Source organism: Simochromis diagramma, unplaced genomic scaffold (assembly GCF_900408965.1).
Source record: "Simochromis diagramma unplaced genomic scaffold, fSimDia1.1 OVJJ01000208.1, whole genome shotgun sequence".
NCBI classification, from domain to species: domain Eukaryota; kingdom Metazoa; phylum Chordata; class Actinopteri; order Cichliformes; family Cichlidae; genus Simochromis; species Simochromis diagramma.
The window spans coordinates 3,843,572-3,859,987 of record NW_024386789.1 but is presented as its reverse complement, the minus strand read 5'-3'; the positions used below and the strand labels follow the sequence as shown (position 1 = coordinate 3,859,987).

The following is a 16,416-nucleotide window of genomic DNA, read 5'->3' as shown; positions in this document are numbered from 1 at the left end:
ATTTAATAAGAGAATTTACTAGAATGGACTCATTTTGGAGCAATCCTCAAGTGGCCATTACAGAAACTGTTTTTGGCACTTCCACCTTGGCTTCATTTTTCAGCCTTGGAGATTGCTGCTTGAACATAACAATCAGAGCAATCAAACCAAAATAATGCAATCCTCCTGACACAAGAGTCACAGTCGTCAAACAGAATTTCAAAATTCTGTGAAGTGACTTCACTGCAGCTGAGGGCCAGAGGTAATCTGGTTATAAACATTAGACTCTCCATATCCGTAGTTCATTTAGGTGGTAAAGATTCACTGTGTGGTCGTTAAAAACCCAGCTAAGGAAGCAAGCAGAAACATGGCAATAACAAAACCTATTGACATTTCTCTGAAATTAGAGATATTAAAGTAGTGGGAACAATGACAGCACAAAAAGAGGAAATACAATGAGAGAACTGTGCTCTGAAAGGCAATGTGTTCCCTCTGATGCATTACACATTGAAATTAAGCAGCCTTTGATGTCTCAAAGTCAGGACATTCACATGCATGCAAAGTAAGAAAAAAAAAAGGTGACTCATGACATGACTAACTCAAAGGAACTAGAAAGAATAGTGTACAACCACACTCCAGAAGCAGCCTCAAATTCTCAATAATTACTAACAGCAACATTTTTCTCTTACCTCCCGGCAGAAGCTGACTATGTTCTCCCAAAGCTCCTTTGCCTCGCCCTCATCATTCCGTCGACGCGCCTCTACATGCATGCTCTCCCTTCTCTTCAGAGGTTTAACCACCTTGCGAAGGGTGAGGTACTGCTGGGGTGTGTGGCATGCTGCACAGTTCTTGGCTTTGATATCATTGAGCAGCGTGCATGCTGGACAGCTCCACTGTCCTACCTTCTCCTGGAGGCTAGATGAGGTGGAGGACGAAGAAGAACCAGAGGAGGCAACGGCAGAAGAGGATGAAGGAAAGCCCCGGGCCTGTTTACGTATTTTATGACCTGAGGATGATGAAGAAGAGGAAGGTGTGCAGGAGCAAGATGCAGTACCAGGCCCCACTGGGAGGCCACAATGTGTACAGCAGCGGGGTAGAGGCACCTGCTGCTCCTGGAAGCCATGCAGCTTTGAAGAACCACAAGCTGAGCACTTGGGAGCACCTGTAGGGTTGCGCAGGGTGCACTTAGAGCAGGCCCATGTGCTAAAGTCCGGGCTCGAGGGGCTTGCTGGGGTAAATCGTACCGTTTCACAGCCTACTAGGTCGATGAGGTCAGCACCACCCCTTGACGATCTGCAGGTCTCGCACTTCGCTGAGCTGCCTTGGTTGGCCACGGAGCAGCTAGGGCACTTCCAGGTAGAGGCTGATGTGGAAGCAACAGGTAGGTGGGGCGTCAGTGGGTGGTGCTGAGACTCTTCTTCTTCCAAGATACTGAGGCGCTTGCTGGGGTAAGAAGGTTCCTGGGGCTGGGCGTGCTTGGGCTTAGCTGGCCTCTGTGGGCCAGGTTGGGGTGGCACACTGGCAGCTGAAGGGGAAGTGGGGCTGGGAGTGTTGGTTCCTGGGTTCGGTGGGCGTCCCGGAGGCGGTACCTCTCGCCTGCTGCGAGGCACAGGATTGTTCTGGAGGGAGGAGAATGAAGTAAAGGTGGAGGCGAGGGCCTGTGAAGACGCATGGGGAGCTTCTTGAGGATCACAGGGCGGGGCTGGGGGGGAGTCATCTGTTAGGTCAATCAGTAGCGGGGCCGAAGCGGCTGTGTGAACAGGAAAGCCCACTACTGGTGTGCGCACCTCAGGCACTACCAGCGCTTCTGGGGGGATTTTAGGCAGAGACAGTTTTCTAGGCCCACCACAGGCTGAGCATGAAAGCGCCACAGGGGTGTTGTGAAGTGTGCACCGAGGACAAGCCCAGCCCGCCTGCTGACCCTCCTGACCACCCACCTCTCCATTGCTCTCAGACCGCCGAAACACTTCCTCCTTAGCTGGATGCTGTCCATGGGGCTCAAGTAGCACTGTGGGGGTGATCGTGGGTGTTGGGGGCTCAGTGGGAGCAGAAGGGAGACCATTGGCAGTGGCAGCTATGGTGGTCGTAGGAGGTGTGTGAGTGGCGGGTGATGGACCAAAGCCACAGACCGAGCAGGCTCCAGATCCCTGCGGGTTATTGAGGGTACAGCGGGGACAGGTCCAGCGGTGTTCCTCAGTGCTGCTGAGGCGCAGGATCTGGTTGAGGTCGGGTTTCTGGCGTGGCGCCTCACAGATAGAACAGCGAGGTGCTGCACCGGCATTTAAGAAAGTACAGCGCCCACATGACCACTCACTGCCTTGCACCGCTGCTGCCATGGAGCCTGGAGAGTGAGAGTGGCTGGAAAAAAAAAAAAGGAGAAAAAACAATGAGTCAGAACAGAATGAACCAAACAAATCAGTCAGTAATACGTTTTGCCATATAGCTGTAAGTGCTTGGCAAAAATAGATGCATATTAACTATATTGCTGCATAAACGCGCAAGCTATTTCAGTCAAGCGAAGCTTAAAGTGTCAGCAGAGCAAGGGAGAAGAGAAGGAAACGTGACAAGATTTTTCTTATGGAAAAAGCCAGAGAATTCAGGGTGATCACGTAAAGGAAGAAAAGAGCAAACAGCAAAAACAAACCCAGAAAACGCAAGACGAGGAGAGGCAGAAAGAAGTAGAATAGAAAAATACAGTGCAAGAGGGAAAGATTAGTCAGTGCAGGGGGGGAAAGGGGAAAAAAAAATCAAATCTCCCTCCTGGGGGCACTGAGGGCAGTAAATCCATACACAATGGCCACCTGATTAGAGCCAGGGAGACAGCGCACAGTGAGGAGGAGCGAGAAGAGAGGAGAGGAGGCTGCTATCGCCTCAGAATACTAGGACAGTGTTGCTTGAGTTTCCCTAACTGACACTCACTAAAACACAGGCGAGAGAGAGAGGAGGAGGGGAAAAAAGAAAAAAACAAAAAACAAAACAGAGAACACACACACAGAGGATCTTTTCCACTTCATATTAGCGGCTCTCTCCCCTCTCAGTGAATGTTAATGCAGGGTAGATGGGAGCAACTTAAGGTCACGTCAATCTCTTGCCCAAATGAATTTCAAATGGATGGGTCTATTAATTCTCGCAGCGCTTATGACTCAGGCATATTTTAAATGGCAAGTCATTCATGCCACTGGAGTTACAGCAAATTTAAAGCTCGCTACTATCCACATATCTTAAGAGGACTCAAACAGAGAAAACAGCACAGAAAGAAATCCATCTATTCGGGCCCCTCGGTTTCTTTCCACCTCTCGCAAACTAAAACCTAAAAAGGAGTCTGTTACTGTGGATTGACGTGTGTACAATCCTTTCTGAGTGCCTGCAGTTCAGTCAATCTGACTTATTGATAGAAGGTATATTAGGGCCTTGGAGGGAAGGCAGCACAGTCGGATACTTCCAACTGTGCATGCAGAGAGGGTTGGGGTGGGGGCGGATTGAAGAGGGACAGCCCCAAGGGACGGACACGGTTTCTATCTGGACAAACCCATAAATGTCAGTGTCACTCAGGCTGCTCATGTGTGAACACCAACAGAGAAGGTAATGTGGGGATTTTAGGATAGCTGAGGGGAAGGTGCCAAGAGCTAGGATACTTCAGTGTTTTTCACAATGACCCCAGCAGAGAACATGTTGCCCTCAAAGTGACTGAAGCTTGTTGATCTTCTGTGTGATATTTTGGTTGGAGAACTACATGTGCTGTGTTAAAAGACTTCGTTTAGGGCACGAGCCTGAAACCTGCATTCCCATTGCAATAATGCATTTGTTGCCTTTTTTCATTTATAGACCAATGGTATTGGTCTTAAAAATATCGGTCAGGTTCTAATTGGGCAAATGAATCACAATTAAAAGTAATCTAAAACACCTGACAATTTATTAGCTTTAAAAATAGCCCAAATAAAAAAAGGGAGAACTCCAGGTGCATATCAAGCAAACCAGGAAGACAGCTGCTCTACAGTCACAGGATTGAAAGCTCTAGGTTGGGGTAGGGGTTTGGCACTTAATTGTGACGCCAAACAAACACCACACCCACACACACAGTGTGTAGCAGGTAGCAGTAAGTGTACTGGAAACAATGGTAACACAGGACAACCTTTAGCCAAAACATGAGAGCCAATGACCTTAAACTCAGTAGTGCAATTGCTAAAGTCCCCACCAATGCACCCACAAAGTGGACTGGATAAATGACTGTCAAGGCAGGTGAAAAAACAGACAAACAGCTGGGCATACAGAAGTTATAGTGAGATCTGAGACTCGATGTAAAACAAACTTTTTCTATAAAAGCATATTCTGATAATTCCTTGTTGCTGACACTGCAGTTTGGAGTGCCTGGGCCCTGCTCCTCTCCCCTGAAGTGCCATGTGTCACGGCCAGCCAACTGCCTTTAGTTCAACTTCATTAAACCTTTCAAATCAAGCGAATCCCCAGATCCCAGGGGGACCTCTTACAGACGACCTCTTGCTCCCAGCGCAATGTCTGTTCCTCTTGTCATCCCTTCTCCCAGAGGTAAAGAGGGAAATGACAAGCAGGAAGAAATGTGAACGTGTTACTTTAGTTGTCTCTTGAGTGTGTGGGTCCTCACTGCTTGGTTGTATGCTTGCATGAATGCAGGCATCTAGCTATATTTATCCATAGATGCAGCACTGCTGCTAGTTTTATTGTCCACCTACATTTGTGTGTTTTCTCAGGATAGCAAAACTATAGAAGCAGAAGCAAATAGTAGCCTTTAGCACCCCTGAAGTCCACACTGTAAGGAGTAAACTCAGCCTTCTAATGATAAACAAAACATAGAACACACGTTTTCTTTAAAAGCACACAAACGCTTTTATCACTGCATTTATCTGCAATGTCTTCATGGCTACTCTGCAACATTAAGTGCCCTTCTAGCCACTAACAAAAAAGGGGTGCCAATGAAGTAATGTTCGTTGAGTAATAATAACAAGGAAATAACTGACATTGTTCATCTATCCATCCATCCATCCATTTGCTTCCGCTTATCCTTTTTCAGGGTCGCGGGGGGCGCTGGAGCCCATCCCAGCTGTCATAGGGCGAGAGGCAGGGGTACACCCTGGACAGGTCGCCAGTCTGTCGCAGGGCCAACACACAGGGACAGACAACCATTCGCACTCACATTCATTCGCACATTCACACCTAGTGACAATTTGGATTATCCAATTAACCTATCCCCACAAGCTGCATGTCTTTGGACGGTGGGAGGAAGCCGGAGTACCCGGAGGGAACCCACGCAAACACGGGGAGAACATTGTTCATCTAACCACAAAAAAAAAGAAAGAAAAAGAAAATAAAGGTCTGTGGTGTGTCCTGAGACTACAGCCCTGTCTCCGCACCTTCAGCAGCTATGCTAAAAGTAGTTGAATTAAGTGGCAGCACTGTGCCAGCTGGGATGGCACATGTTTACATCATGTTTGGCTCTCTAAGGGTCTGCGTATCTGAGTGCCGCAAACATCAATGACGACAACAAGTGTCAACACCTCATGTTTGATGACAGATTCTACCCTGTGGACATTTATAACTGTCAGGCCTCTTTCATCTACAGCAAGAGAGCAAAGTTGCAGTGTCAGCCACGTGGAGAATTTGTCAAAGCAATTGATGTGGTTCTCACTGGAGCACAGGGATCACAGATTCATTATATTTCCATCTTTAGCTGACACCATGAAAGCTTTTTATTAAAGTGATCAGCCTCAAGGATTTTTTAAAATTATCTTATTGATACTAGTTATAAGCAGCGGTATTTACCTCTCACCCAGTACGGTGTGATGAACAACTATAACCTCTCAATTGGGGTTCTCAATGCATTTTGACTGTACTATGTGCACACCCAGTACAGTACTTTTCAAAAGTTTTGAGCTACTCTTCACTTATTGCATATTCAAACACACATGGAAATACTATATATAAATCAAAATCAGAGTTTGTACAATTCTAAGAAGCACCTTTATTCTTCAACCAAGTCTGAACTTTCTTAGTCAAGCTTTTGTTTTTTTTAGTAGTCTTCAGGAATAGTTCTCCAGACTTCTTGAAGGACAATCAAAGCTCTTCTTTGGATGTTTCTGCCTTTTGTTCTGTTCTCTGTCCAGATGATCCCTCACTGCTTCAATAATGCTGAAGTCTGGGCTCTGGGGAGGCCGATCCATGACTCATGTGTTTTTCCATCCAGGTATGATGTTATTGTACTGGTAGTTTGTTTGGGATCATGGTCAAGCTGTTGTCAATTGAGATACTTTCCCGATGGTATTGAATTGTTGTTCAAAATCTGATAGTCCTTCAGTGTGTTCATAATTGAATCAGTTTTGACGGGATCCCCAACACCACTGGGTGAAATGCAGCCCCAAACCATGACAGAGCCTCCGCCATGTTGTACAAATAAGTGGAGACACTCACCATTTGTACAAACTGACAATAATTTAAGCCAAATTTTCAAATCTTTATTTTTTAAAGGCCGGCTACCTTTTCTTTTGCCCACCACTTGTGCAGTTTCCCCAAATCATTTAAGGACACATTTTGTGGCACACAATTTCAGCTCTTTCAATAAACACCTTGTTGGTGCAAAAATACTATTACATGCCTATCAATTTGTGTTCTCTTTGGCTTTTTTGTACAGGTGACAAGAGACATTAAGAGTTTCAATATTAACAGGAACCTATAAAAAGTACTCCTGTAGCATTTGAGGACTTTCGATCAGGGGTCATGTTCAGAGCTGTTCAAACATAAATGAAACCAGGATTCCTGTAACTCTGCAATGTAAGAGGAAGAGTGATTCACAGGCCTGGAGAACTACGGCTTAACCCATTTTTTTAAAAATTTAAATAAAGTCTGGCTGCTTGGAAACAAACTATATAAAGAATTGAGGGGTGGGTCAAGACTTGCACAGGACTATATGTACAATACATGCGTGCAGCAGAGGATGAAGTGCTATAGCCTGTGATCCCTGGACCATACTTAAAAGGATGTTTTTAATGTACATGTTCCAGTCACTAACAAAAGTGTGCAGCACGCACACACATACACACAGACACATGCACACACCTTTTGTCCTTGGCCCTGTGCTCACTGGAGCTGGTCTAAAAGTGCCCACTTCAGCTCCTCTGTGTCGCAGACCTGGGCAGTCAGCCAGTAGCTTACACTGAAGAGGAAGAGAATAGAAGAGCACCCTCACCTCTAGAAAGCCTATCTTTTTGCAATGAGGCCCTCAATGAAGCCTGCTGCCCATAAAGTAGTTTCTCTGAAACTGGAATTTCACTTAAGTAAAAACATCTATGACCCTGCGGTGATTTCTCAACGCTTCACTGGGTGTCAGACAATCACAGTTTCAGCAGACTGTTATAAAGAGTACAAGTCTAAAATGTCTTAGTGGAAAATGAGCAAGTCTGTAATATTGCATAAAAAGAGTAAATTAACTTCCACAACTCAGGTGTCTACAAGGAAGTCTTCAGGGTTTAGATAAGAGTACCTACAAACAGCAAACATAGTCAAGATGATCAGTATCTACAGCACCCTGGATACAAGAAATGTCAGAAAGGCTTTAAGAAATGCTACAAAATCACTGATAACTGTGTCTAAGGCCACCTATGGCTCTGACTACTTGGATTCATTATACATACTGAACTCTAATGAGAGATCAAACGAGGAGAATCTTGCCAGTCTCTCCCTGCTTCGCTGTGAGACATTTGGCCTTTGTGCGACAGTCATTAGCACTGCCTTTCCAAGGTTGGCCCCGAGCCCAGGACCTGAGGGGAAGGTGTGGAATCGCCACTGGCCATTAGAGGCGCAGTGCTCCTGATTTACTCATTCAACACAAACATAAGCATGGCCACAAAAAAATAAATAAAATAAAATAAATAAATAAATAAAAAAAAATGGATGTTATCAGCACAGAAACTGTGGCTGCTGTTGGTAGCCTAGCTCCTTAATGACTGACCACTTTAACATTTTAATTTTTGCATTTGTAGTACTCACCGTATTTGTCTTATAGTACAGTGTCAGTTCTTCTGTACAGTGTAGGCATTGTGATTTTTATTCTTATCTAAAAACGTGCCAAAAATGTCAGCTTCCCACAATTCAAGCATTTAACCTGCTGTCTAATAAATGAAGTCTGACACAGGACCGAGCAGAAATATAAAGCGAGTCAGTCAGCACTTCAGAGATATTAAATGACAGATGGCCTGTCAGTTACCGTAGCGCAAGTGTCACTCAGGCTCTATGACAGTTTGTCTAGCTGAGCTTGAAATTTTTTTGCAAAACACACGTTTCCTCAAAGCCTTGACAACAAACATTAACTAACTACGCAGCAACTATACAGAATCCCATGACCTCAACATAATGTTTACTCAAAATTCTTGCTGCCTGCCTGAGTGCCAGCTGATACGTTTCTTATCACGTGCGTGCACTTGGGACATATATCTGAGAGGAACATACCGAGTCAGCTCTCTGGTATGAAAACATACTTGGCAGACAAAACGCAGACTCCAGCTGTAGGTTGGTGTCGGTACATTTGTGTGCAGCTTGTAGTGAAACACTGATCCAGTGAATATCAAATAGAGTTGGCTGCCTGCGAGCCAATTTGATTTTGTTAAAGTGAAGGAATTTTTCTATCAAATCTATCTAAGCTGAGCTCAGTTTCTGAATGAGGTGAAGCAAACTTGCTCCGCTGTGGGGTGCTCCTATTTAATAATGTATCCAAATGCATACACTGCTGGTTCAAGCCTGCCAGTACACCTTACACGCCTGTCTGACGGGAAGAATTGTAAATGTAGCTGCTGCTCTTACACAGCATGCAAGCCAGCAGAGAAACAGTGTGAGAAAAATCTTGCAAATTTAGTGTCTCACATTTAAATTCAGGTAGCACGAAGCAGCTGCCTAATTTAACATTTTCATACAATCGCTTTAATTTTCGGCACTTAATTACTCATTCACTTAAATCAGAGCATTTAACATCGTTAGGACTCGTTTTTGAAATTTTGCTTGTAATCAGTGAATTTCTACTTGTGCTTTTTCTACTTGATGTGTCCAAGTAGGAATTGCTGGCCTCTAACTTTGATCAACTGTGCTCAACTTCAAACTCAGCAGATTCGTTATCACTTTTTCAGGTATGTAAACTCTGGACTCTGACTCTTAAGGATGTGATTTCCAGGATGTGTGTGACCATGGACTGAATGAGTTTAGATATTAACAGGTCATCATAACCAAAGCTCCTGTAGCATTTACGTTCATGGTTGTTGCTCAAACATAAATAAAACCTGTTCCTGTAACTGTGCAGTATATGAGGAAGAGCAATGCAACACAAGTGTCTAATAACAGACTAGTGTGCACTACTACAAAAAATAAAAAAAATTGAAAATAATCTTTTTTTTTGACTGGAAATTAGAACCAAAAGCAGCACAGTGTGAGAGTGTTTGCATAATTTGTTTACTCTGGAATATAGTATTCCTGGGAAGACTAACTTTGCAGTGACAGCTCTAGCTCTGTGCATGCAAAGTAGCACCGCATGACCCATATCAGTGAGGATATTAGCCATTTGCTGTTCCACTGCTATTGGCATTTATAAACGGCCAATAAATGAAAATTAAGAAAGAAAAGAAGAGACTGAAAAAAAAAAAAAAAAACACCCTTCAACAATATTACGAGTGTTGACGATGCATAGCTTATCCACCAGGGGGCACTCTGCAACTTCACAGTTGGCAACATGCCAGCTGAGTAGGGTCTGAGGCTAAACAAGTAAATAAATAACTTGACATGACAAATGTTGGGGAAATCTATTTGTTTCTGGGATTGAAATTCTGATATTTTAAAATATCAGAATCTGTTTTGAAAATCTGATATTTCAGTCAGGATCCTCAAAGTACAGATTTTTCAAACTTGCAAAAAAGTGTTCTTTAACAGTGTGCTTTAGTAAAAAGGCATTCATAGTGTATTAAGGGCCACAAGAATTCTGCATTATTTTTAAGTTACTGTGATCCATCCTGTTAGATCACTGCACTAAACATGTTAGTGTAACTGAGCTCTTTTCAGACTTTACTTCCTGTGGTGAAAGCTGGCCAAAGACGTATGCCGAGAATCCCGACAAAAACAAAACATGAAAACATCCAAGCAATGATGGAATCAAGAACAACCAGACTTTCCAAATACTTCAAGTGTTTGTTATTGCAATTTACTGTGTGCCATTACTCACAAATATGTTTAAAAACGACAAAAAAAACTTTCAGTTTCAGCTTTTGATGCCTGCGCTGCACACAAAACACACCCTTTTGCCCCAAGTAATCATCCACCAAACCTCCAAGGCTATGATGGGAAAACCCTGGCTCAGTGAGCCACACAGTAGTAGAAGGTGCGACCTGGCCAGTCAGCCAGTGAAACCTGCTCCTTCAGTGCTGTTGGAAACTCTTCCACCTACAGCGCAGGACAACATGGGTGTGTCCATCGACAGTTTCTAGTAAACGTAGTTGAGTTTTTAATTTCATACTTTAAGAATGTGCTGCAACTGACTATTTGCATTGTTATTAAACCCCAATAATTCATGCTTAATCATCCAGGTAAGTAAATCCCAAAAGGTTGGTTCTGTTCATTTGGACAAAGTGTTTTCAGTGGGAGAAACAATTCATCCAAGTGACTTCTTCAGTCTCAGCTGACTGCAGGTTTTCCTAACCCTATAAACAATATATTTGCACAATGACTGAAACTAGCCCACTGAATGAACAATGGGGCAGTGAGGAGCTCACCGCTGAAAACACCATGTCCAGACGAACAGAATCAACCTTTTGGGACATTCTGGACTGTTTTTTGTATACTATGTCACAATACTTTAAACCCTGTAACACCAAAGTGTGTCATTTCTGATGGAAGTCTCAAAAACTACATCATGTTTGATTTTTATTCCCTCCAAAAACCCAAATTAATTGCACTATAATTTTTTGGATAATAAATTGCCAAAAAAAATACTGGATGTAAAATATAATACAAACTAAAATCTATATAAAAATTTTAGTTTAATTTCTTTTTATAATTATTTTTTAAAAACTCAATTTATTAAAAAAAGAAAGCAAAAACAACAAACTTGAATTTCCTGGGAATTTTTTCATGGTTCAGGCTTTACAGGGTTAAAATCAATTTCTCTCATTTTACAGTGTAATTCAAAGTAAAAGCATCAATCAATAACTCAATATAAATGTCTCCATCGATAGTGCAAGGAAGCCCTGATATTGAACTAACATGAGGTCTGTTAAACCTAATAAATGATCAATAATGCAAATAATTAAGGCTACAGTGTTACTTTTGCAATACACCTAGGTGCAGTCCGGTGTGTTATACTTTTTTAAATTGCCAAAGCTTATTTTCCCACAGGATTAAACTCCTATGATAAGGTCCGTCGAATGTAAACAATCTCCACAGTTGTTTTACTTTCTTGGAAACCAGTTTTATTACAACGCAAGTTTATCAGGAATGACTTTAATAGGCCATGTAAGCCTGGATGTCTCAGGAGAGCATGACTGTTTTGAACTGCAAGACAGGCTCCAGATGTAGCTCCCACACAAACACACTCAAAGTGAGGCTTCTCTGGTGGTAAATATTCAGATGGGTTTTTTTTTTTTTTTTTTTTTTTTTTTTTGAGTGAGCGCAGGGAGAGAAGTGGAAATATAGAAACTTAAAACTTATATAATGTTAGAAAAAAGTCTTGGTTGTTGTGCACTTGAAGATGAACAGATAGATGTTTTTAAAGTAGAAGAGAAAATGGGGGGTGATTTTCATAACTGTCAGCAGGGTTTCAGAGCCCTGGCATTTCTATTTGTACTTTTTATATAATTTTTTTTTACCTCTTACATGCAAACAGTACTGGCAGGCAGTAGGAGTGGCAACTCTTCTTCGACAGCACAGAGCTTTTTATTGGAGAGAAAAAAAGAGAGACCTATCAGACACCAATATGTCCTTGGATCAGACGAGCTGTAAAAAATGGATAATGAAAGCTGAAACATTCTGCTGCTTCTGAACACACCCTGTGTGCTGTGACGGGGATTAGATCAGCACTTTTACACCATCTCTGCCACACTCGAGAAAACCGAGAATTTATTTTAACCCCCATCAGTAATGAATGCAGCCTGCCTGTAACAGTCTCACAGACAGGAACTTTTTGACTTTATTATAGTACTTTTCTCACTTACAAGACTAGAATACGTGTTCCTCCTTAAAAAAAAATAAAGATACATTTCTTTTACGTGGAAGTTCTTTCTGTTTTTTGAAGAAACTGATGAGTCAGGGTCACCGATTAACAGGAACCTGTTTTTTTCCTACATGACAGGTAATTCTGTGATGAATATGACTCACTCACATCAACCCTTATGGGTTTTTTTGCAGAGATAAGCCATTAAGTGATACTTGTTTGCAGTAATCTAGAGCACCAGCAGTTAAAGAGAAACTTGGTGACGTGATACAAAAGGATTGGGGACAGCAAAGCCTTAATCACACGGGACAATAGAAATATAATTCAGAAAGTTTTAATTAAGTCTTTCCAAGACTTCTTGAGATAGAACATTAAGATGGGCAATTTTAAGATGTTGACAGTGGTACAAAGACTCATACCAGACGAGCTCTTTTGAGAAATTGCCCTTAGGCAGCCAGAAAGTACGGGAGAAACTATACACTGAGAGCAACTTTAAAAATTAAACACACATTCCCTTGTTATGAAACCTAAATATTATTGGAAGCTTTAGAAGCAAAGGTTATATTGTGTAAACAGAGTAAATCAGTGTGTGAATTTCTGATCAGTTTCAACATTTGTATTCTCACTTTTTAGTTCACACTACTTATGATGAAGGACTCAAACCATATATGTATTATCACACTGATTTAAGAACTACCAATCACTTCTGCAAATACCAGTGAGAAAGGAAAAAATGGAGAAAAGGAATGAAACAATAACAGCGGCTTCTGACCTCTCGCTGTGCCCTCGGTGAATATTTCACGACCAGCGCTCGTTTTTTGATGGGTGAATCTGTCAGCGGTGGAGACAGCTTCAGACATTTGAATCTTTAAACAGAGGAAACTGTCTGACTGGGTTGCAACAGACATCAGTAATGGAGCAAAGCGAGCGCAAGCAGGAAGCTAGCAGGAAGCTCCAGAATCAGAGAGGAAGAAGGGAAAGAGATGGCAGGGGCACAGAGCTAATCTGAAGTTCCTGGGGGCACCCAAATCTGAAGGGGCCGAGGACACTGCTGACGCAGCTGTGCCTTGAGCCCGGGGGCAACTTCTAAAACAGTTCCACCCCTGTTACTGCGACACAAATCTAACCCGGGAAGGCAGACCAGCAAAAACCACCTGCCACAGGAAAGCACTAGTTTCTACGTGAAACCATTAACATTAACGTGAATTATACCCTTTCTCCATAGGTGTAATTCAGCAGCAGCAGAGTTTTCGTTCTGTGCGAGACAGACAGGTTATTATGTGCCGTCTTATCTTGGGCCCAGTGGAATTAGGTTACTGAACATATGCTACACATTTCCATGGCAACAAGAGTGGGGAAATCTGGAATCATGTCATTTGCAGAGCCAACGGGCGTTTTTGTTTTTTTTCCTCCTCCTTCTTTTCCCCTGCTGCATCACTGCACTGTTTTCCACAGAAAGCCACGCTGTGAGACAACGCTTCCATGCCAAGTCTATTCTGGTTGGGGACTGTCCTGACGCGGCCCTGTCTCCATCAGATGAGGCAACGGCAAGGGAGAGAACAGGCTGAAATAATTCAGACATAAACGCGGCCAGCGACCATGCTTGTTGAGCCCAAGTGGACCTGTTTTAATCCAATTAAAGAGAGCACAGCCAGTGGAACGCGGTCGCAATAAACGCCGTCATCCATCATGCTGGGACAGCAGAGACTGGGAGCAACTCTGCAGAGAGCAGACACCGACCTTAGGGCCCCCGTAATGCGACGTGTAACGTAGGATGCTAGGAGTATGTGGCTGAAATGCAATGAAGCGGTCACATTTGTGACTTCACACTATAAGCACTGTGATAAAACTTAACTGCGCTGCCGTAATTACAATAGCGTCATGACTGAGATTCCAAAGTTGCATAACACTGGCTTCCTTTATAACATTCATCTTATCTGAAGACAAGCAGTCACATTAACAGAGTGTGCATTTCTCTCCTGTATATTTGTGAGTTTGCTGGCTCACTAAATCGCTTTGGAGAATGACCTGAAAAGTAACAACGTAAGAAATTAAAAAATAAATAAATAAACTGAAACACAGGCATGTAAACTTTCACACTTTTGGCGTGAGACACCTTTTCTCAGTCTGTTTCACACTGCCACATGAATCTCTCGCAACAAATAAGAGGAAGTCTCAAAGCTGACGCTTTACCCAAAAATCTTTTTCTTTTTTCTTAAGTTCGGCACCACACTTGTACATAAACAGCACAGAGAGCACAAAAGACACAGTTTGTGCCCCATTAAGCTGCCGGAGGCACACACAAAACCCCTCTCCAAAAGTCATTAAACTCTTCTCATATATGTTCAGTTTTTCCTTCATTTACTTTACTCTGAAATCTCAGATCCATTACAGATGTGAAAATACTAGCTTACTTACTCAAGCATTTTTACTGCAGTAACGAGTATGTTATAGACCAGAGTAAAGACGACAATGTCTGGTTTGCCAAAAAATAAGAGGAGGGAGCTGGAAAAATATGTTAATTCCAGCTGTTTACAAAAGCCCATTTTCTTTTTTTCCTTTTTTTTTTTTTAATACCTCCAGCATCAGAAAGCCTTAGAATCCTTCCATGTGCGCTTAGAAGGAAGAGAGTTGTACACAGTTACACACTGGACAACAGTCATAACCTCATAGATTGGGATCTAAAGTCACGTACACATATGGTGGATGCTTCAGGCTGTGATGCCTGGGTAAGAATGTGTACACACATATTTACAACCCAATCGTGTGTCAGTCAATAGTTTCCTTCACTCTCATTGGTAGCTGCTTGATTGATTGATTGATTGATAGGTAATTTATTTCAACATGTGAACAATATACAAGTACATTTAGAAAAGAAAATAAGAGAGAGAAAAAAATACTATACAAATTACAATGAGTAGCCTAAAGTTTGAGAAGAGTTTAACTTCTCTTGTCCTCCCATGTAGACAGCCCTTAAACAGAGTAATTTTGTGTATTTCACGTCAGACAGGTGAGCTTATTCTGCAGAGGTGCATGGATATCAACCTGCATGGAAAGAAGGCTGCGGGTGCTGGCACAGCTAATGTTAGACACACTCAGCAGACTGATCAGTGTACAATTTCATGCACTGGGCTGAACGCCACATTTCACATTCAAGCCGCATTTAAAAACACAATCTGATTATCGAAGAATGTGATTAAGAGACTCTAAATCCAAATGCAGAGACAACACTTAACCACATTGCTAAAAGTGTGCTAAAATGTTTCTGTCTTCTGGCTTGTTTTCTTACTTTCATCCAAGTCACTTAGTCTGACATTTTTTTCCTCACATTTAATGATTAGTATATTAGTCCCAAAGACTATCAATAGATCTGTTTCCTATACCCTCTTCAATTATCAAATTAGCTACCAATTTACAGCTGCCATGTTAAGATGCATGTGTACCTAATGCAGTAAGTGTCACTTGACGCGCCATCAGATCTCAAACAGTTTATAACATCATGTGGCTAGTTCTGTCACCCTCACTGAATTTGAGCTGTGAGCCACATTAACGTCTGAACGACAGAACGCCACTGCTTTAAAGGATTAATGAAGCCAGCAATGCTATTAAATGTCCCATTTTGGGAGTGTGCACAAGTGCACTTATGTTGCACATCTCTGTGTGATAAGTGGGCTGTTATCATGAGTGAACCTTCACAGCTGAGGTGCTGAATCAAGGCACACAAAAACACTTCCCAAAGTCAATGGGGTTTACTGCTGGACGCAAACAAACTGAAATTACTCAAGGACAAGTCTGTTCATGCAGTCTCCAAGGTAGAGGGGAAAAAAGAAAGAAAAAGGAGGGAAAGAAAATGGTTTATAGGACAATATATTAGAGAATAAAGCGTAAGAGAATTGCTGAAGTTTAGCTGGGCTCATGGTGTACTGTTGTTTCTATATTTCATGCTCTGTCACAGCTCAGCAAAGCTTGCCTAACGTTGTTAGGCTCACACAGTGGTGTGTACATGGACAAAAGACTGAGTGAACATGAGAGAGAGGGTGAGTGGGGTAGATGAGAGAGCACGTTCAAGTGGTACGGCAATGTCTTTCTAAAACATCTATTGTCTGCGTGTCTGCGTTTGTGTGTGTGTCCCTCCATGCCTTCCAGCAGCAGACAGAAACGGACTGCATGCACTCGACTGACTGAGAGTGTAGTCTGATTGGTGCTGAAGGCACAGTCTTGTTGCT

General features: G+C 42.5%; 1 protein-coding gene across 3 annotated transcripts in view; it reads right to left on the bottom strand.

Annotated features, from left to right (window-relative positions):
* Nucleotides 1-16,416, bottom strand: part of capn15 (calpain 15) — a 41,985-nt gene that overhangs the window by 19,352 nt on the left and 6,217 nt on the right. For 2 of the 3 annotated variants that reach the window (XM_040023509.1, XM_040023510.1), the window contains exon 2: nt 669-2,337. In XM_040023509.1, coding sequence (XP_039879443.1) covers nt 669-2,337 — 1,669 coding nt within the window. Of the gene's footprint in view, nt 1-668; nt 2,338-11,846; nt 11,910-16,416 lie in introns of all 3 variants that reach the window. The other variant, XM_040023511.1, reaches the window with a different exon arrangement.